Source organism: Delphinapterus leucas, chromosome 7 (assembly GCF_059928025.1).
Source record: "Delphinapterus leucas isolate spDelLeu-1000000601 "Yukka" chromosome 7, BTC_Dleu_Yukka2, whole genome shotgun sequence".
NCBI classification, from domain to species: Eukaryota; Metazoa; Chordata; class Mammalia; order Artiodactyla; family Monodontidae; genus Delphinapterus; species Delphinapterus leucas.
Window position 1 is genome coordinate 88,570,388 of NC_143135.1, and position 22,712 is coordinate 88,593,099.

Sequence of the window (22,712 nt, forward strand, 5' to 3'; positions counted from 1 at the left end):
TCGCGGCGGGCCCGATCCCGCGGCCCGCCCGCTCGGGGATACCGCGTCGGCGCTGCGAGCCGTCCAGGAGCTGCAGCCCGCGGGCGCCCGGTGCTCGGTTTGTAGGCAGTGTAATTAGCTGATTGTATTCTGGTGCTTACAATCACTAATTCCACTGCCATCAAAACAAGACACAGCATCACCCGCCGCCCCGCCAGGAGGAAGACGCCACCCTCGGCGGCAAACCGCCGACCCCAAGCGTTTGAGAAGAGCCCACTGAGCTTCGAGATTTGATGCGTCAGCGTTTAGCGCTGCTGACGGAGCACGTTGTCAACATGCTAGTAACCCCTGCAGACTCCTGCGAGCTGCTGCTTCTAGATATGGTTGTTAAACTGTTAGCAACCTCTAGGAGTAAAAGTAAGATTGTACAATACCATGTAAGCAAAGCGAAATCCGTGGTATTGAATGGCTTTAAGACATTTAAACTGCTGGGTGGAGCCCCCTATGTAATGCTTAATGCTGTTTGTTGTGATTCATTGTGCCTATTTTTCATTATTTAGTAGGGTATTCATCAACCCACCAAGTAAAGTGAGCTACAACTGAAACAATGATTTGCCTGTCACAACGTATGGGGCACCAACCTGAGACACAGTTTATGATGAAAGCCTTTTTTTTTTTTTTTCTGTGAGTCTAGTTACTAGGCAGTGTAGTTAGCTGATTGCTAATAGTACCAATCACTAACCACACGGCCAGGTAAAAAGATTTGGGAATTCATCTAAATGAGCTGCCTGTGCATATCAACATTCTGGGGGTGGGGGGGATTGGGGGGATTGGAATTTGCTAACATTACCCATTGCCTGTTTTTCAATAGGTCAGCCAAGAGAGATATCCACATTTTGGCTGCTAAATATACAACATGTAATATATGTATATCTTTATATACAATTTTTCAATATTGCTTCAGGCTCTGAACCAAAAAATTTTCGGATATGTTGGGGAATAGGATTTTTCTCCTTAGCTGACTGTCATTGTATAGATTTGTAATTATCAATATTTGAGCTATCTTTCTGTGAGACTGTATTAATATCTTGAAAGCATAAAGTGCCATAAGGTCACTATGGAAACCATAAGGCCATAAGGAAACTAAATTGTGGTTATTACCAATGTGTCCATTTCCTTTCCTAAATTGGTTTTATGATGTCCATTTCAATTCCTGCCACAGTAATTACAACTTTCCTATCGCTGAAATGCTTAAATTGTTCCTAGATTAACCAGATCTCCCGGGAGAGCTATGCACATACACTTATTAATATTTTTATAAGAATTCATTAACCAAAATTTTTATAGTGTTTTTCATGAAGGGGCTGGGTCCACTCATCCGATATATTTACAACTGTTGCAGTCTAAGCAGCTTTTAGTGGGACTGATGTTACAATCTAAATCGACCGTCTTTCCGTAAGATTGGTCTTAAAGGATGCAGGGGGGAACGTGTATAAAACATTATATACAGGGGTGCCTATCAGCCCAGTTCACACCTCTAGCTTCCATAGGCTAGGTTGTTAGCTGCCTTATTGAATTCACCAACCACTGCAGGCCCAGAACTTCCCCATAGAGGGTGCTGAGCTACAGCAATCTGGTGTGGAAAGGGGATTGGGACGGTGGAGCTAAGGGAAGCTTTATTTAGACATAGTTGGGGGGGAAAGGAAGCTGGTCGCGGGGCGGGGGGGGGGGGGTGTAGGAGGCTAACTCAGAATAAAAGAGAGCTGAAGTGCTCCCCCACTGACTCCAACAGGACAAGACGCCTCAAAGTTGATGTTTTGACTCTCCTATCTCGACTCCAAGGCTTGGACTGGTCCCGAAGTCTGCGATCACTGCAGAAGTGGGATTCAGGTGGCGCACAAGCGCGCACGCTAGACCCCAGCTTCTATCGAGGAAACTAAGGGCTTCCGGCCGTGGTTGTGGCCAACTTAGCGAGTTTCCGGCGGAGGCTGGGGGGTGGGGTGGGCGCGGTGGGGCTGGGAGAAGGGCAAGGGAGCTTGGAGAAGCATATTGAGTTGCCATGGAAACTAGGCCCAGCAACGGTCTTAGCAGCCGAAAGGAGTGTGAAACTCACCCGCAGGGATTGCTGGTGTTCACCGGCTCTTCGGATCGCGATGCCAACTTGGCCAAGCAGTTCTGGATCGGGGCATCAATGTATCCCCCTAACGAATCTCAGCTGGTGCTGTCCAGAGGTAGCCGTCAGCGTCTGCGGGTGGCGCGGCCCTCGAAGGGCAGTGCGCTTGGTGAGTAGCTGCCTCCTGTCAGCGATTTCTGCCTCCTCCCTAACCACGGGGCAGACACCAGAGCCCCTCCCAGGAGAAACTGCAGAACCTAATTCTAAATGTCTAAAACCCTGTACAAACAGTTCTAAAATCTTCCCAGCAATCCTTCCACCCCAAAATGATCGGTGGTATCTTTGTTACATCTAAAAGTCCATCTGAAAATATCCCTTGGTTATGACATCTATTTGTCTAAACAGTATAGAATAATCTGGGCAAATGTTATATGTTGGCTGAAAGGATATGAAGGATGGTTTTTTACATAATACAGTTCCAAAGTGAAAGCCCTAGAGAAGGTTGAAGGCAGAGTCAACATTAGGAACCAAGTTCCCTAACCTGTAAGGCCTAAGATGGGAAACTGTTATGCAATTTTTACAGGTATAGAAAAATTAAATACCTTTAATGCTGTGGTTTTTCCAATGACTACTTCCCTTTTGTATATTTTTAGAGAAAAGTTACTTCCAGCCTTTTTTCCTTGAGAAAAGCAGTTAAGTATCAAGTTTTACACCTTTCAATATCCTGATTCCTAGACTCTTAAAAAAAAAATAGGTAATAAGTGTAAAGATACAACTTCTTCCTTTGGCATAACTTTCTGAATTGCATACCAAGGCCCTGCCTCAGGGACCACCCCATTTATCCAGAGGAAAATGCCTAAATTCCTATAACATATTGAGTAGGAATGTAGAAATTGTAATCTATGATACTTCACGTAAGTTCTGTTTAGAGACCTTTTCTTGTCTCTGGACTCGGGCCACTTCTCTTCTAAAGAGATTAGAGGTTCCCTGCAGCCAGAGCTAATTAATTCAATCTCCAGTTATTTATGAATCTGGTTCATAAAGTTTCAAGACAGTACGTATTTGTGTTTACCTTCCAACTTTATGTATTACCTTTTAAACTTTAATTTTTTATCAACATTATTGTAAAATCATGATAAAATTATTTCAGATTGTATTTGATTCTGTTTTCTTTAGAGAGAAGAGATGTCACTGCTGAAACCCTGAAGATTCAGGAATCTGAGGAGAAAAAAAAGTATCTCCAAAAGGTAGGCCAATATTGCAGAAAGTCATATGATTTTCATTAAAATTTCATTATTATTTTCCAAATCATCCCAATTATTCTTTTTTTAACGTATGTATATAAAAATTTTCTGCTTCTAGTATATCAGCTTGAGCAATAGGAAAACCTTTATTAGAATTTTAATTTAAGTTTAAGAAATTCTATTAAACTTTGGCTATTCTCAGTCTCTGCAAAAGCCCAAGGATGTGTAAGAACAATGAAATCAGAGGGAAGTGGGGAAAGATGGATTCACACACTTTCCACCCAATAAGGCCCCAAACCATATACAGTGTTGTAAGAACAGAAATATTGTAAGAACAGGAAAAAGTGAATAGAATTGACTTAATAGGTCAAAATTAAATGATCAGAGGAATGAGTCCATCATCTAGAGCCATTTTGCCTAAAGGCTGCAATTAAACACATTGGTGTCAAATCAACTGAATGTGTCTCTTCTTGGCAACATCCCTTGTTTGCTTTTCTTTTGCAGGCACAGCCTCTAACTCAACAATTAGTACAGTGATTTATAGAAACATTTTGTTTGGTTAATGGATAAATTCCATTCCTCTAACTGTTCCTGTACTATAAAAGCAGATAGAGGATTCGTCTGGCCTAATGTGTTTAATCAACAGATGTATTGGCAAAGTCCAAAAGACTTATCGGGAATTCTACATAAATTACAGAACAATGCATTTGAGTTTGCTGATCACATTAGTTTCCTTTGTGGACTCTTGGTGATTCCTCCAAACAAATTAAGTGATTAGAAATAGTCAGCATTTTATTCTCTCTTGAGGATATTAGATAATGTATATTTATACCAGCACTTAATAATGGGAAGGGAACCTAATTTTCATTGAAGCAAAAATCATTAAAAGTTGACTTCTTCAGCGCGTTTTAATTTCATTTTTGGAAGGGATTAGAAATAAAAGATTAAAGACAAACTATTATCAACTTCTTTCATCTTTTGTCAAACAATTAAGACAATATGATGAGTTACAAGTAGATGTTCTGCTAATGGTAGTCTTAGAACTAATTTCCTTGCCTCAGGTTCTTCTATTATTAATTAATTAATTCCCAGATATCTATTGAGATCCTGCCATGTGCCAAGTACCATACTAGATGCTGGGAATACAAAGACAAGATGTGTTCACTGATCTCAAGGAGTTTATAATCTGGTGGGGGAGAATGCCAATTAAAGGCAGGAATTATGATACATTTTTATGATAGATGTATGCAGTTAATACTATGGGAACACATTGAAGGACATCAAAGTCAAGCTTAAGGAGTCAAGAAATCTTCCCAAAGGAACTGAGTCTCAAAGAATGTATAGAGTTGAGCAAACAAAGAATATCCTCCATGCTGCACTAGTTACCTTCCTAAAACCCAAATCCTATTGGGCTGCTTTCTTGCTGTATTAGTCTGCTAGGGCTGCCATAGCAAAATACCACACACCACGTGGCTCAAATAACAGAATTTTATTCTCTCACAGCTCTGGAGGCTGGAAGTCTGAGATCAAGATGCTTCCAGAGTTGGTTTCTGATGAAGCCTCCCTTCCGGGCTTCTAGGTGGTCACCTTCTCACTGCGTCCTCACATGGCAGAGGGAGAAAGCTCTAGTGTCTCTTCCCCATCTTGTAAGGACACCAGTCCTATTGTATTAGGGCCCCTAATGACCTCATTTAACTTAACCTCCCTAAAGGATCTGTTTCCAAATAGAGTTACACTGAGGGTCAGGGCTTCAACATAGGAATTGCAGGAGTGCGGGTGGAAATGACACAATTCAGTCCATACACCTACTTTTCTTCTTTTTCCCCTGGCTCTCCATTTCTGCAGGATGGAGACCAGACTCTCCAGCATGGTATTCAAGTTCTTTTCCAGTCTGACTATAACCTGACTGGCTTCTACCACTCTCCTTCCTCCTTCCCCTATACCCCACCCTACCCCCAATGCAGCCTACTCTGTACAGTTGGTTCTCACCACTAGGCTTGGGCATATTATGTACCCCTCCCCACATGTGCTACCGAAGTGGTAAATGGGTAAAATATATTTTTTCTAAACCTAAATATGCACATTATACTGTGATATCTGCCAAATTGTACATTAAGTCAAGTGGGTCCTGCAATGCAGTATAAAGAAGATTCTATTATGTTGAGAGTACAAGATAAGAGGCCTAACCAAGCAGCAAGCCAGCAGGATAGAGAGAGAATATTACTGAAACTGTGCCTTGCGAGTATATAGGAGAGCTGAATCAGTTTGGTACGACACAGTTCTAGTCAAACAATGCCATGGTGAAAAAAGCAAGAGAATTGTGTAATAACTGAAGGCTCTTACAGATATCCTCATGATGATTATTCCCATTTAATCAAACAAGGCTTAAATGATTTTCCAAAGTTCCCACAACTGGTAAGTGGCCGAGCCTAGATTCAAAGCCTGTCTCCTAACTCCAAAGCCTGTGAGACTCATTGTGTTGTAATGATTGCTGGCCACGGCATTGTTCAGCTATGCTGCCAAATATTCTAAAATTCAAAACTGTGGTATGAATACAAGTACGAGAAACAGTGACTATACGCTCTTTCTTCAACCTACAATGCACTTTCATGTCTCTACCTAAAATGCTGTCCCCCATTTACCTTCAAGGCCCAGCTCAAATGCAACTTCTCTGTGAAGCTTTCCCAGAGGTGACTTAGAGACAACAGAACGAATAGCTCCCTTCTCTGTGCTCTCAGAGCAAGTCACAATCTGTGTTATAGGTAATTGTGTTATAGGTATGTTTCTGTCCTTCCTGCTAAATTCCAGGCACCATAGGTTTGGAAGTCTGACTCGGCCACTTACTATATGAGTGACCTTGAGCAGCCTATTTAATTAACCCCTGTGAGGCTCAGCTTTCCTCAGGTAGAGAAGGAGGAATGATAAAAATATCCCCCTCATCGAGTTGGTATAAGATATGTAAAGCACCGGGCCATTGTTTTCTCTCAACAGATATTAGCTCTCTTTTCCTCCATGAGGGCAGAGGTCATTTCTTATTTACTTAACTCTCGTGCTTTTCCGGCTATTGAAACTCAGTAAATATCGATATTTGTTGATTGAATAAATAAATTCATAACTGAATTAATCAGTGAACATATGCTGTACACAGTGATAACACCATTTGGGTTAGCCTTTTGTACATATACACATCTGGCAAATTTTTCTAGGCTGGCAATTTTTGCAAGAATGTTCCCCAAAGCTAGTCTGTTTGCAAGTCTGCTTTAGGACCAATTTAGCATATCCCCTCGCATCTCGATTTTGCTTTTACCTCGTGGGCCTATATATGATGGGAGGAAATGTGACTCCCTGTAATCACTAAGACATAGAATCTATTTTTGGATACTACTGTTTTTCTAAGTCTGTAGTACTCTCTCTGCATTGCTGCCACCACCATCCTAGAATTCTTACCTTAATGGCAGAACATAAATGGGGAGGTGGGAGGTTGTAGGTAACTAATAAAACATTTACAATGATCTATTCAATTTGAGAATCTTCTACATATTTTGAACATATACATTTGTATAAGTAAAATGCCTGGTATAATTTTCATTATAAAAAGCGAAAAATATTTCCCATCAAGTCTCTTAAAGGTTTTTTCTTCCACTTTCTCCTTAAAATTAATGAAAATCTAAAAATTTATCTCTGTCTCTCCTAAAAGTACTTTTATAGCTTTTTCTTCCCTACTGATTTTTCAGTTACTAAACTTTTAAAACTTTAATGTTATCCTCCATTTTGGAATATTTTCCAGGTATACCTTATAAATGCTTTTGGTTAGTGGATAAAATGCTATTAATCACAAGTACTATTTCTGTGATGGATATCCATGGCAGAAAATCAAGAACAATTTGAGTCTGTCAAGATTAAATGGCTTACTATGTCCATAAAGGAAACCTTATAGCACTCTACTGGACCATTATTCTTCCTATGAGAGTTCTAAAGTAGTCTGAAAACATTATAAGAAATGAATAGTCAGCTAATTCTTTGAAATCATAAAACTAATTTGCTTTTTAGTTTTGCCACCTTTAAGAAAGCTCTTTAGCTGATTATCTCTTTATGAAAAGAATTATAAATAATTCATTTGCTGGGAGGAGGAAGAAAAGATCAGAGCAGTACTTTAAGGCATGTATATAGATGACATATTTATAAATGTCCATCTGGAATCAGAGTTGTTAACGTGAGTGAATATAAACTAAAGATTTTCACAGGGAAAATATGCAATCTGCAGAACAACAATAAATATATACTCTTTATTGGGAATGGGGTTTTAATCTGTTCAGTCACACAACCTGTACAACCAATACTGACCATAGTGTAAGTCTTCCTCAAAAGTCAATTTGCTATATGGTGCTTCAGTGAACCAGAAGCAAATCATGCTATGATGAGAACATTCTTAGAAAAAGAGTCTAAGAAGTTTCACAAAGGTGTATTTTTAGACACCGAATCATGAAAGTGGAAAACTTTAACATTATCCTCCATTATCTTACACTGTCAAAGGGATGCTCAGAATCATTATAAGTCAGTTTTGTAGAGCCAAACCAAAGATACAATAAACTTCCTCAGTGTCATTGCCCAGGATGCTCAGATAAAAGAAAATCCTCTTTGTTGTCAAATTGCCCAGGAATGGCCTCCCAGACAAACCAAATTTTTCTCAGTCACAGTGTTATCTGGCTTTGTTTTAATTTTGCTTTCCTGCCCTCATGTAATAATAACAAAGTTCCTTTTCCTCCATAAAATAAATACCATAAGGAAGTGGTGGATTTCTCCTTCACCAACAAAAGATACTTATTTAAACTCTTGTTGTTCCTAATTTGTCAAAGAATTCAAGAGGAAGAATCATAAAAACAGACTGTGCATTCACAGTAACGAGCAAATATTGTGGTAGTAAATGATAATTAAAAGATTGCATAAATATGAATCACTCTTTTAAATCCTCTATTGTACCACTTTGTTTTCAAACGTTATTCAATCTTGGGAAACATTTTCAGTTGACAGATGAGGTTCCCCTCTTAATCTTCTTTAGCAACATCTACGAAAAGATACTCTGGGTAAGAAATGAGATTTGAGATCAAATAGCTGAATTCATTGCCCCAGGCAGACCCAGCCCCAGAGTTGGATAGGGTCATGCCCCAAATGCATCGCATCCTCTTTTTTCCAAAGATCTGTGTACTTTCTCTTCTGTATACATTCACCCTAAGAACAAAATAAAAGCATTTTAAGCCCTGCAGTACAATTAGGCAAGGACCCATACTATCTATCTCCTGGTAAAACATGATTAATTAAACTATTAAATGAAGCAAAAAAGGATGGTGCATTTTTTAAAATAAAGGCAGAACTATCAGTTTGATTCCAGCTACAGGAGGCCTTATTGTTCAAATTTGTAAACACCTTATAAGCAGTAGGGTGAATCAAATAGAATTTATTGAAGAACTGGGTAATTCTGTGGATCAGGTAACTCAGAAAATACAACATACCTGAAATCAAATCCATAATCTGCCTTTTCCCTTTGCCTCTATCAACGGCAAGATGAAAAGATATGTAGGTAAGTTATATTGGAGCCAGATAAGAAAATTTAAAATTTTCTGTATCTATATTTACTTCACCATTTAATCACTTTCTATGCTAAGGTATTTTAGTCACCATAGGTGTGGTCAAGCATACCCTCAGAGCCTGAGGTGATACAGCCGTTTGTCTATTTGGCTCCTGAGATTGTGCAGTTCCCCAAGCCAATGTGTTGGTAATATAGTCAATCCTCATTATTCACAATTCCATATTTGCAAATTCACTTACTAGCTCACTAGCAACAGTTTATTTGTAACCCCAAAATCAATACCTGTAGCACTTTCATGGTCATTGGAGGACATTCACAGAACAGAGAAAATTTGATTTGCTCAACACACACGTTCCTAGCTGAGGTTGAACAAGGCAATGTTCTGCCTTCTTGTTTCAGCTCATACTGTGAACAGTATCCTTTTTGCAGTTTATTAAGTGCCACTTTTTTGCTTTTTTTTTTTTTTTTTGATGATTTCACTGTTTTAAATAGCCTCCAAGTGCTAAAGTACTGTCTAGTGTTCTTAAGTGCAAGAAGGTTGTGATGTGCCTTACGGAGAAAATACATGCATTAGATAAGCTTTATTCAGACATGAGTTATAAGTGCTGTTGGCTATGAGTTCAATGTTGATGAATCAACAAGGTATTTAAAATAAGATATCTATAAAGAGAAATACACATAAAACAAGGCTATACATTGATCCATTGGTGAAATGTTGTGATCAAAGACAGGCAGGAACCTAGGAGACATGATCAGCTCAGTGACAATGAGTCTACAGTTTCTTCCGCTTGGAAATGCTTTTCTCCCGTTTCTCCCTTTAGCTAATGCCTACTTGTACTTAAAAACAATTCAAAAATAGTCACATTCAAGTCTTTCCTCATCCTTATATATTCCCCAGGCTGATAACAAATGCCCCTTCTTTTGTGCTTCCCTAGTACCCTGTGCATTCCCCAGTCATAATCACTGACATATAGTACTGTGGTGTACTTGAGGTATGTACTGTGGTGTAGTTGAGGTATTTCTCCTGCAGGCTCTAAGTTTCTTAAGGAAAAGGATCATGACTTCTTCGACTTTATAATCACAGGACCTGATAAATATCAGATGATCTCCTAACCTACCAAATAAATGCTTATGAGTGAATAAATAGATGAGTTAACTTGTCTGGATCAGAATCCTGCATGATAGTCCAGTTCCTTGAGCTGGATGGCATATGAGGTACTCATTAATAGGAGGACGGTCCAAAATAGGATTCACCAAGACTCAGAGGCCTCACAGACTCAGAGGTAATGAACAGACATGTAGTCACTTGTGAAAAGGATGTGCAAGCAACAGACAAGAGTGGAACTACAGTCTGTAGGCCACAGAAGAAAGTCACAATCAATGAGCATTATCAGTTCTCTGAAGGAAGCGATACCAGGAAAAGGCAATAAATGGAAATTTAAGATCATGGTGCCAAGGTTCAACAGCATGTAAAAGAAATCTTGACATGGAATTAGAATTCAGCATCAGGAGTAGAAAATAAGTCAAGGCCACTGTCCCAGAGTGTCGGGGATACTAGACAAAGAAACAAGACAAGGACTTGAACACATGGGACAAGACAATAGTCTATATAGTAGAACTTTGGTACAGAGATAGGCTTGGTTTTAAAATTAAAAAAAAAAAAAAAGCAAATTCCTAGAAGCATGTACCTTTCCCCCAAACTCCAATCACATTCCTAAACTTTCGTGTCATTCCCTACTGCCATACCCAGAAAACTACTTTAGAGCCATCAATATATGAGACAATTCACCTAACTATAGTAATTTTTTCTTGGCCAAGCCAAAAGATACTGTTTAAAAATCAATTTACCAATAATTGATTCTATTGTTGAGATAAACTCTGTTAAATGACTTTAAGGAAGAAAAAGGCATATTTTCATTTTAACACTAATTCGGTAATTTATTTGAAAAAACTTAGAAGTTATTTAAGATATTTTATCTAAACTTTGAAACTTTTATTTTAAAGAATAAATTTTTAGAGCACTAAATAAGTAAAAACAGAAAGAAAAAAGATAGTTCTTAATTGTGGTTATAAAGTTTTATATATTACCTTTGCATTCTCTGGGGTTTATGGCCATAAATGTTCCCAATAGATATAATGTAGATGTTGGAGTAGGTATAGACATTAGTCTCTATGTGTGAAGTTGAATTGGACATTGTATGGGTCTCAATGCATACAGGTGAGGGCCCTGCACTGAAGTGTAGGGTCAGAAGGCCAAACTGAACTTTACAGAATGTTTGCCCAAAGCAGTTGAAAAGTTTGTAGCCTTAAAAAAAGAAGAGACGTAGGCAAGGAAAGAGCCAAAGCTGAAGAGACAATGTCAAGCTCAGGCAAGAAGAGCCAAGCAACGACATCAACAGTAGGATAAGACCCCAAGCCAAAAGTTAGGAGAATCTGATTTGGAAAAATTGTGCAAGATTCACTCAACAAATATTTATTGAGTGAACATTAAAATTCAAATCTCACATTGCTTTTTTAAAGAATAAGTGCCTTTTAAAGCAAGCATTAAAGCAGTTTTTCACTTTGCTGTACACCTGGCATTGTGCTGGGCACTGGAGAACAATGATGAACAGCAACAAAAAACAAGATACAAACTCTGTCCTTATCTGAAACTTGCAATTTAATTAAGGAGAGAGATACTTATGAAGAATTTTACATGATATTAGAGGAACATTTAATAGGGCAGTATTGATCCAACCAAAAGAGTCAGGGAGAATTTCTGCAAAGGTTAAGCTGAGATTCGAAGGAAGAGTGGGCATTAATTAGGCCAGAAGGAGCAGTGGAGGGAGCACCACGAGAGCATTCCGGACCGTAGAAACAGCATAGCGCGTGTCCGAAGCTGAATGGCCAGTGTGGTGATGGGAAGGTTAGGCCATAGTACATAAACAATAAGAAACCATTGAAAGGTTTTAAGTTGGGGGATGATAATATCAGATTTGTTTGAAAAAATTCAAGAGAATGAATTAAAAGTGGCTGGAGCAGAAGTGGGGAAACCAGAGTGAAGGCCATTGCAATCATCCAGTTGGGAGGTGATGGTAGCTTGGATTAGGAAAAAGTAGATAGATTTAAGTGATATTCAGGAAGTAAAATAAGTAGGACTTCAGCTGTGTATTGGATATGGATAGTGAGGCATAGCAAGGTATCAAAGATAACTCATAGTTTTCTGGCTTGCACAACAGGATGGATGGTGCCATTCTCTGAAACAAGGAACGTTAAATAAAGGTCAGGTGTTGGGGGCTTTGGGGGAAGGTGGAAGGGGTTAGAAGTTCAGTTTTAGACTCATGGAGTGTGCCTTTGAGATAAGCAATGATAAGCCTATTCGAGCTGTCGAATAGGCCTGTGGGCTAAATATATGGGCTAGAGAAGTATGGGCCAGAGATGAGATAGAGTCATCTGGATGGAGAATCCCCCACCCACTCCTTCTTACAACCTAATGGGCAGGACAGGAGAGACATACCTGAAAGATGAGGTCAGTCCCATTCACCCATTCATCATATCTGTGTAACCATCAACATGATGAAAACATTAAAGACTCAGCAGTTACTTGTTTGCTAAGGACAAGTCTTGGTAATTATCGTAGACCGAATCATCAATAGTATATAATTCAATCATATATAGAAGTATCTTTAATATATCTATACTTTATTGAATTTAAAGGTGTAATAATTCATTTTATGCTCATATTGTTCTCAACATGAAAATTCAAATCTCACTTATTGCTTTTTTTAAAAAATAAGTGCCTTTTAAAGCAACATTAGTTTTTCACTTTGCTGTACACCTGAAACTAACACAACATTGTAAATCAACTATACTCCAATACAAATTTTAAAAAATTAAAAACAAGCTGGGGAAATTTAAAAAATAAATAAGTAAAGCAGTTTTTAAAAAGAGCTATGCAGGACTTCCCTGGTGGTCCAGTGGTTAAGAATCCACCTTCCAATGCAGGGGACGTGGGTTCCATCCCTGGTCAGGGAACTAAGATTCCACATGCCACGGGGCAACTAAGCCTGTGTGCCACAACTACAGAGTCCACGCGCTGTGGAGCCCATACGCCACAACTACAGAGCTCATGCACCACAACTACTGAGCCTGCACGCTCTGGAGCCCGTGCGCCACGACTGGAGACAAGCCAGCGTGCCGCAGTGAAGACCCGACGCAGCTAAACATAAATAAATAAATGAATATTTAAAAAAGGAAAAAGTATTTTAAAAAATAAAATAAGAGCTATGCTCTTCAGGTAATTACTATTGGTTTTCCATTAAAATATATGTAACAGAATTAAGAAAAAATATGTAACAGAACCAAGAAAATACACATTTTTTTCTTTTTCAAAACAGATAAATTCATATTTTATCAAAACCTACATTTAAGAAAAATTGTTGACTCCCTTTTATGTAATGACTGATATGTTTCTCTCATTTTAGTAAGCCACTGTTTTTCAAATGAAAATTATATATGCCCAAGCTGGGAATTGAGCCAGGATCAGGCAATTTTCAGGGGGTATGAAAATGTGCTTAGACGTGCATTTTTTTCTGCAAGTCAGCATTCTTCCTCCCTCCGATTAATAATCCTCTAAAATCCACTCCCATAGATGACTGCCTTTAGATCTACCTTCTAAATATCAGATTAGAGCTGGAGAAAGCCTTTTCTCTGATTAGTCAGGCTATCTTTCAAAGTACATGGTAGATCATTTGCGGGCCAACAGTTCTGTATCTTATTATAATAGTAGATATAAATTTACTATATGGAAGTTGTAGAATCTACATAGCAGATTTCAATTAATAGACACAGGGAATGGTAGTAAATTCATAGAGTAAATTCACAGTTGAAGCATTCTGCTATCAAAATCAACAGGCCAAGAGGCACATACTGCCTTTTGGAATCAAGCCCAAATGTGAGACATAGTTTTACCTTAAGCCAATAGTAATGCTAACCTTCCTCAACTGCATTTTGTAACAGAACAGGAATAGAAGCTGCTGAAGATTGACTGTGTAGAATAAGAACTAAGACTCCCTTGTGATTCCATCGGGCATTTAACTTGCAATTATTGGCATAGAGATAAAAATTAAATTCTGGAGCCTCAAGAAAAACATCAGATAATGTTCTCTAATCTCTGTAAAACCACAGAACTTGGTTCTGCTTAGGTAATATTCTAAAATTGGAATGTACTGTAATTCTCATTTTATACTTATAATCAAAAGTCATCATAAATATTTAGCGTACATTAAATAAGATCTTAGAAAGTTCATCAGTTTATAGGTACCACTATAGTTTAACTATTCTTTACCCTTTAACCACTTTTTGCAAAGTGCTACATGATCCCATAAAATAAGTAAATTAACTTTGATCAAGCAGACTTCACTCTGGATTAGCTCCCCCTGCTGTGTATTCCCATAGCACACATTTTCCACTAGAATATAAATTTTTCTGTGAGAGCAGAGACTGTCTTCTTCACCATGGTTAATCCTAATTAATTCTTCATTTCCAGAATCAAGATTGAATAAAGAAACCATTCTGTTACTGTGTGTGTATGTGTGTGTAAGTGTGCCACAATCTCTACTATGTGTTTTAAGTAGTATAGCAAAAGAAGCATGGAGTCAAACAGAACTGAGAATGAGTTTGAATTCTTGGCTCTGCCAGTTACTAGGTACCTAATTAATGTTAAGTGACCCTGAGAAAAGTTGTTAATTTTTATGTTGGTTGAGTTTCTTCTACTTGTAAAGAGACAATAATATCATCTACCTCAGGATTAAAGGAATTACACAAAGCCTGACACCCAGCAGGTACCCAATGAAAGTTTGTTTTTATCTTCTCTGCTTTCCCTCTTTTTTTAACCCATAATTGAAAAATAAAATTTTAGGAAGTATAAAATAAGCTTTAGTAGTAAATGAAATGGTTTGACCAAAGTGGTAAATCGCAAAGGTTGATGAGTAGATTATGAAAGACATGGTCACCCAGGTATCCACATCCTGATTAAACGACACAGTCAAGACTGGCTTGCTCATACTGTAAAGAGACTCTCACATCTTTTTCTTAACCCTATCTTCAGCATCTGCAAAAAGAAAAATTACCACTGAAGGTATATTTTGAAATTTCAACCATGGACCAAAATGTGTGGGCAAAGTTAATTTAACCATTTCACGTAAATAAAATATAATTAAATTTTATCATAATGCCTCTCTCTACAAATATAGATTAAGAGGTAAATGTCATGATAATTCTGCAGCTCTAGATCAGTGCAGGTCAGGGTTCTCAATCAGAACCCTGTCAAAAATCAAGGGAGAAAAGAATATTACTATATTCCACTATATACACACCCTTTGCAACAGTTCTTGGAAACCTAGAAAAAGACTCTGGTATAGAAGCTAACTTAGAAGCCAAGGTTATTAGAAGTAGTGGATAGTACAGCAAGTAGACCCAACTCAATCCAAGGCAAGCCCAACCAATGAGCTAAATATTGACTAAAATTAGTTGAAATGAAAAATATGGCGCTAATCTGCATAAGTACTATAGGTTTGGCTTGTTTGTTTATTTTGTTTTCGTGTTTGAGTAAATAGGTCTTTTTTTCCCTTGCAATAGTTTGGTAAGTTACTAGGAAATCATCCATTTCATCTACATTTTCAAATTTATTTGTGTGAAGGATTCATGGTGTTTTTAATCATCTTTGTACTCTCTGCTGAGCTCTAGTTATTACCCCTTTTCATTTCTAATCATTTGCATCCTTTTTTCTTAAGTAATTATATCAAAGGATTATCTATTTTAATAGTCTTTTCAAAAAACCAACATTTGTTTTTATCATCCTCTGTCATTATTTTTGTTTCCTATGTTATCAGTTCTTGATTTTTATTACTTCTCCCTTCCATTTTGGGTTAGTTCTTATTTTCATTCTAACTTCCTTCCCTTCTCATTTTGTTTCTTAATTTTCCACTTTATCTCTTTTCTAATATAAGTATTTATAGTTATAACTAGCCCTCAAAGTACTATTTTAGCTGCAACTCACAAGCTATATAATGTTTTCATTATTATTGCACTTTAAGTATTTTTAAATTTTTATTTTGATTTATAGTTTGTCCCATGAAGTATTTAGAAGCATGCTTTTTAATTTCCAAATCTGTGAAGTCTTCTTATCTCTTTTTTATTTCTAACTTATTAATATTGAGGTCAGAAATATAGTTCCTATCTTCTACTAAATCAAGTATAAACAGAGCTATCTTTATGTCAATGTCCTCAGCATGATGCCATTCAACTATCCTATCCTATATACCTCTATTCCCCAAAACAAACATCTTGTCCCAGTCAAGCGAGGCTTATCGCCATCTTTCAGCAACTTTAAGTTTGTTCCTGCCTCTACATCTCCATTTATTTTTAATTGGATGAACTGCTATCTTCTTTTCATCACTGAGCATGCTTTTTGTATCATGATCATTAAGCTGCTCCCCTAGCTGCCTTTCTCCCTTTGATGTATTATCTTTAAATCCTTAGATTATTTATTTTAGAGGTCCTTTAGGGTTCTTCTAAAATTTTTACATGTTTTAAAATCTTAAACTTATATTAAGATTTTAGATTCAGCAATGAATTTGTGTAAATATTATTTTCCTTTATGTGCTTTTTTTCACATGTTTTAATGGTTGTGTCATGAGCATGTATTGCATTGATAGCCAGTGGAAAGAATAAATATTTTTTTAATTTCTACTTGAGTTAATATATTTCCCCCAGTGCTTCCTAGTCTATTTTCTTCAAGTGTTTTTCCTTTTCCAACCATCTGCTCCTCTCACCAGAGAATAGTAATATTTTTGAGAACTAACTACACAGCATATATACTCTAAGTCCTTTACTCATATTCTTATTTAATCATCAGAACAGCTTTGTCTGAGAAGCTTTATAATTACCGATGAGGAAGCTGAAGCAGAAACATGTAAGTGACTTTTTCAAGGTCACACCGCTAAAATATAGTAAAGACAGTTTGAACCTGGGTCCATCTGACAATGGAGCCAATGTGCTTAACTACTATACCACACTGGTTTCAAGAGTTTCTAGATTCTCTAGGTATCAGGATGGTTGCCAGGTAACTAAGCAAAGAGCTTATTGAATTGGAACCAGTTCAATACTCTTCTAAGATATTCTTAAGATTAAATTCAGTAATTATTCTCCTATACTGTGGTGGTCAAGAGAAATTTTCTTTTGGTAATGTAGATAGGTAATCAGAGAAATAAACACTACCATATGCTATCTTTGATGAATGTTTCAATCAAAAATTTTTAATCATAATACAAGGGAGAAACGCATTTTTCATATGAGAACCAGGTCTTGAGAAGAAAGGACCTTTCTTTTAGAGTCTAGTGCTTATTAAGAGCTTTTTTATAACTGAAATTTAACTGAGGAAAATGTTTATAATACACTGGAGAATTTGTAGAGGAATTTCTACTGCATAAAGGGCAAGTAATATCTTAGATATCCTTCCTTGTTTCTCCTTTCTTCCTTCCAACTCTATTCACTAACTCACCTGTAGGTAAGAGGTTGAATCATCAAAAATCCTCCATGCCTGTACACAGAAGGTGGGTAATCCATCCTTTCCTCCTTTTTCCCACTCTTTCACATTTTGAAAGCATTGAAAAAAAATTTTTATATAATAATCATAGCTACCATTTATTGAATATCCACTGTATGCCATGCATTGTTAAGCAATGTTTGTATTATCTCCAATTTTCACAAGCTTCCTTATAGATGAGAAATCAATACTCCGAGAAGTGGTTCTTTGATTTACCCAAGGTCACAAACCTCTAACCAATGGGATAGTGATTACATTGGAAGGAGGAAAGGAGGAACCAGGAGGAATAGTTAAGATATTACTTGCCATTAATCACACAGCAGAATTGGGGTTCAGACCCAAATGTATTTGACTCCACTAATCTATGTTGCCACCCAAATTGTTTGGCTCTGAAAAGCCAAAAATAGAGAACTCAGCAGCTTAATCCTTGAAGTGGCACTAAAATTCATTAACCTTCTATGAGATATTAAATGTATAAATGATCATATCCTAACTTACTAAAATCACTTTTTATTCTGTAATTTATTTTTTCGGGAGTATGATATAACTATAAGTAATATGATTAAAATGTATAATATAAGAAAATATCCAGCATTAAAATATTATAAATATATTATGATAAGTCTTGGGGATATAATATACAACATTATGACTATAATAAAAAATACTGTACTGGTATATTTGAAAGTTGCTAAGAGAATAGATCCTAAAAGTTTTCATCAAAAGTTAAAAAAGGGCTTCCCTGGTGGCGCAGTGGTTGAGAGTCCGCCTGCCGATGCAGGGGACACGGGTTCGTGCCCCGGTCCGGGAGGATCCCACATGCCGCGGAGCAGCTGGGCCCGTGAGCCATGGCCGCTGAGCCTGCGCGTCTGAAGCCTGTGCTCCGCAACGGGAGAGGCCACAGCAGTGAGAGGCCCGCGTACCGCAAAAAAAAAAAAAAAAAGTAAAAAAATTTTGTAGTTATATAAGATGATGGATGGTAACTAAACTCAAGTACTAATCATTTCACAATATATATACATGTCAAAGTCATTACGCTGTACACCTTGAACTTACACAGTGTTGTATGTCAGTTATATCACAACAAAAACTGAAAAAAAAATTATAAATTCTGACCCCCTTATGCTATTATTTTAAGAATTAATAAATGATTTAAATGTCTTATAAATTCCATTAATGAACACAACCGAAACACCATGGTTAGAAATGAGAATTCTTTTGTCGTTATGAAATTAACAAGTAAATTATTTATCCCTACTAATAAGGTAGATTGTAAGAATTTTCTCTTACCACTGAATGTATTTAGTTATCCTGGCAGAGATTTCTTAGAATAGTTGGTACTGTTTTTGTTCTGATGACACAGTTGCCTACAGTAGTTTTGTTATGCATTCCCAGGAAACATGTCCAGGAAGCAGAAATCAAATCATATTTGAAAACTTTGTTTCTGGTGCATTATATTATATTAAAAAACTGATTAAATTTTGTAACATAATATAATCCATTATAATAAAAAAGCACCTGAAATCAAAATTTAAATGAATGACTTTTTTACCCTACTGTTATTTAGAGTCTTATAACTAAATATTTGTTCATTTATATTAGAAGCATTATGACAATATAACTTGCCTGTGACTACCCAGTAGTTACACAGGAAATAATCATATAGTTTTGTTCATAGGGGATTTTAAGAACTAAACTTACCCACTGTTTAATTTCACTTTCTAAAACTTTTTTTTTTGCTTAGACTAATGATTGTGCATTAGACAGTGTAATGGGTTCATTCATATGTAATGACAAATCAACAAAAATTCATTGAGTATCATTTACAAGGCACTGTTAAGCTCTAAGGAAGGATAAAAGGATGAGTAACACTCTGAAAGAGACATGGTAGCAACTATGAGATAAAGCAGGGAAAGTAAAATCACTACTGTAATAAGGGTATAAAGTGCTGTGTAATCACAGGATGGGAGCATTTAATTCCCACTGAGTACATGTGTAATGGGGGAAAAGAAACTAACATTGAATATCTACACTGAAAATATCCCAGGTCTTTTTCTATAGACATTATTTTATTCAATCCATAGCAAATTGACAGGTATTTTTAAATTAGCTTAGTTTTTCAGAAACAGACTCACAGAAAACTAACTTATGGTTACCAAAGGGGAAAGGTGTGGGGGAGGGATAAACTGGGAGTTTGGGAATGACATATACACACTACTATACTTTTAAAATAGATAACCAACAAGAATGTATTTTATAGCACAGGGAACTCTGCTCAATATTCTGTAATAACCTAAATGGGAAAAGAATTTGAAAAAGAATAGATAACCTGTATATGTATAACTGGAAAAATAATAAGCTTAGTTTTTAAAAGACCCTGAATTTTTTTTCCTTTCAATCTCTGTGATACATGATGCCTTAAATTCAAGTAAAAAGAAGAAATCTTGTCCCAAAATAAATAAAATTAAAACTCTGTTGGCTCTTAAAAGGCAAGATTAATATGACTTGAGCGGAATGAGGCAAAGCCAAAGCAGCAGTGTACTCTGCCGATTACTCATGCAGCAGCACGGCTCCTCCTCCCACGTCTCGAAAGCTTTCTTCCCCATCCCATCTGTACTGTTATCTGGTGACTACGCTTTCAGGCCTAATCTTGGACATCACCTCCACTGGGATATCTTCTCTGAGTTTCCCCCACAGATACATACACACCTTCATCTGAACTGAGAGTGCCTCCTCGGTTCTCTTATTTCATCCTATTCTAATCCCGTTGTAGTATATGTGAGGTGAGACTATTGTCTTTTTCTCCACAAGTCTGCCATCACCTGGCAGGCAAGAATGGTATTTTGTTCAGCCCCTAGCACAGTAATGTTGCATCATAGGTGCTCATTACAGATTGAAATGTGTCCCACCAAAAAAGGAGATACGTTGAAGTCCTAACCCCCAGTACCATGAAAAGTGACCTCATTTGGAAATAGAATCATTGTGTTTAAAATTAGTTAAGAAGTTAATACTAGAGTAGGGTGGGCCCCTAATTCAATATGACTGGTGTCCTCATAGGACAACCATGTGAAGACAGGGAGAAAGCAACATGCCACCGAAAGCAGAGATTAGAGCTACACAGAGGGAGCATGGCCCTGCTGACACCTTGTTTTGGACTTCTAGCCTCCAGAACCGTGTGACAATAAATATCTGTTGTTTTAAGCCATCTAGACTTTGATACTTCATTACTGCAGCCCTAGGAAAATAATGCAGTGCTTAATAAAGTTGAATGGATGGATAGATGACAGAATTTTTACCGAGATATGACAAATCTATGTCCATTCTCAGTTATATCTTCCTTCTAGCCTTGATCTAAGCAGAGCTTCTTTCATTTTATTTGGCCATTTGAACCTACAAGTTTGATTTGTCAGATTCTCAGATTTCTTTCTCCTCTTGTTCACAAACACTCCAGATGCGATTTTCCGCCTCGCCATCTCCAATACTGAACATAACTGTATTCTATGAAAAAAATTTTGTACCCATATTTGCCTCTTTGTATACAGTCTATATCTTGATAAATCTCTGTGCCTGCACTAAAATGGGGGGGGTTTTGTTTTGTTTTGTTTTTTACTCTTAAGGAAACTAACCTGAGGATGCGCATGTCTCAGTATCTTAAGACAGAGGAGGAATGGAGTGTGAGATTCTGTTCTGTATGTAAGCTACTTAGAAGAGCCCTCTTGCCATGGATGTCCGTGGTGGCATGCTGTTTGAGCTGGCTGATTTTGTGTCTTGCTACCATTTAGTGGCAATTTAGTGTGGTGGCCAATAGCTTGGGCTTTGTTTTCAAGTAGTGCTGGTATCAAATCCAGTTCTGCCACTTAAAACCTTGAGTAAGGTATTTAACCTTAGTATTCTTCACATTCCTCATATATAAAATGGGATGATAGTGATGTCAAAATTCTGAGTTATTATAAGAAAATAATGATAAAACATATCAAGTTCTTAGTACGGTTCATGTAATAAAGTCAATAAAAGTTATTATATGGGCAAGAAAAATTCTCTCCATTTAGAATCAAAATCAAATTATTTTGTAAAGCAGCATCCTCTGGAATAAAAACTGAATTGTGTTATAAATGAAAAGTATAAATCTATCATGGAAAAAATTTTTAATTCTGCCCCAAAATACAAGAAGGAAAATGGAAAAAATCCTACCCCCCCCATGGACACATAGCTTTATTATTGAGTCAAAAGACTCATCTGCTCTTTTTTTTTTTTTTCCTTTAAACAGGCTAAAAAGAGAGATGAGATTATCCAACTCTTAAAAAAACAAAGAGAAGAAAGGATCTCGGTGAGACTGATAGTGAGACATTCAGATAAACCTCGGGGCAGGGCGGGGTGGGGGTGGGGGTGATATGAACTATGGCAAATTCTGAGAGGTTTTATAGCTTTACTCCTTAAATCTAGGTGTCCATGGTCCAGAGCCTTTTATATGCTGGAGGGGGCAGGGCATAGACATCAGATAATCTGACAGTCCTTGATAAACCAAAGATATCTGCAACAGTGTGCAACTCTGCTGGCACAGAAATGGTGCTCTTGTCTCTGGGCTTATTGTCACATGTTGTAAAGCCGTAGGATATTAACATGGGCTACTTCATTGCTAGTATTTGTTTTACAATGATTGATCTTGCTTAGATCCTACAAAAACAAATGCTAAATGAAGAGGAAAAATCAATAAAAGCAATAGCACCGCATACACTTCCGGATGTACAAACACACTCTCCTGAATGAACCCCAAATGCCCTAATCTGGACCATTTCTAACCCCACAGTCTCCAGGTTTAATAAGCTGGTCATTATAAACTCTGTGATAATTTTACCTCAGATTTTTTTCAAGTAAGTAAATTTCAGTCAGTGCAAGAACTAAAAATTTTCCTTTTTTATTTTTATTTTGTTTTGTTTTAGAAAGAACTGGTTTCCCTTCCTTATAAACCAAAAGCCAAAGTACACAAAGCAAAGTAAGTTTACTTCTATCAAAGAAGTGCTTCTTTTTTTTTTTTAATCAGTTTGCTCCCTACCTTCAAATCTTCTAAAAACCCACCCACTGTTTTAGAGGTTTCTTGCCTTGAGAAAACTTTCTTCTGCTCATCTACATTAAAGCCTGTGCCCACTTACATGTCTGTGCAACACGCAAGTATAAACTGGTGCAAACAGGAGAGTAGATCAA

At 37.1% G+C, this 22,712-nt stretch overlaps 1 protein-coding gene across 1 annotated transcript; it reads left to right on the forward strand.

Moving 5' to 3' along the window:
- Window positions 1-1,348: 1,348 nt before the first annotated feature.
- Window positions 1,349-3,718, forward strand: HOATZ (HOATZ cilia and flagella associated protein). The gene is made up of 3 exons (XM_089914199.1): window positions 1,349-2,261; window positions 2,746-2,784; window positions 3,269-3,718. Exons 1-3 carry the CDS (start codon window positions 2,039-2,041, stop codon window positions 3,376-3,378), a joined length of 372 nt encoding a protein of 123 aa, XP_089770325.1. The 5' UTR covers window positions 1,349-2,038; the 3' UTR covers window positions 3,379-3,718.
- Window positions 3,719-22,712: the final 18,994 nt, after the last annotated feature.

Bases quoted from the DNA above. Each gene is read 5' to 3' on its own strand.
- HOATZ (XM_089914199.1), top strand. From the start codon at position 2,039: ATGGAAACTAGGCCCAGCAACGGTCTTAGCAGCCGAAAGGAGTGTGAA. The intron at 2,262-2,745 runs GTGAGTAGCTGC...GTATATTTTTAG, and splicing joins CTCGAAGGGCAGTGCGCTTG to AGAAAAGTTACTTCCAGCCT. The intron at 2,785-3,268 runs GTTAAGTATCAA...TGTTTTCTTTAG, and splicing joins TTTTTTCCTTGAGAAAAGCA to AGAGAAGAGATGTCACTGCT.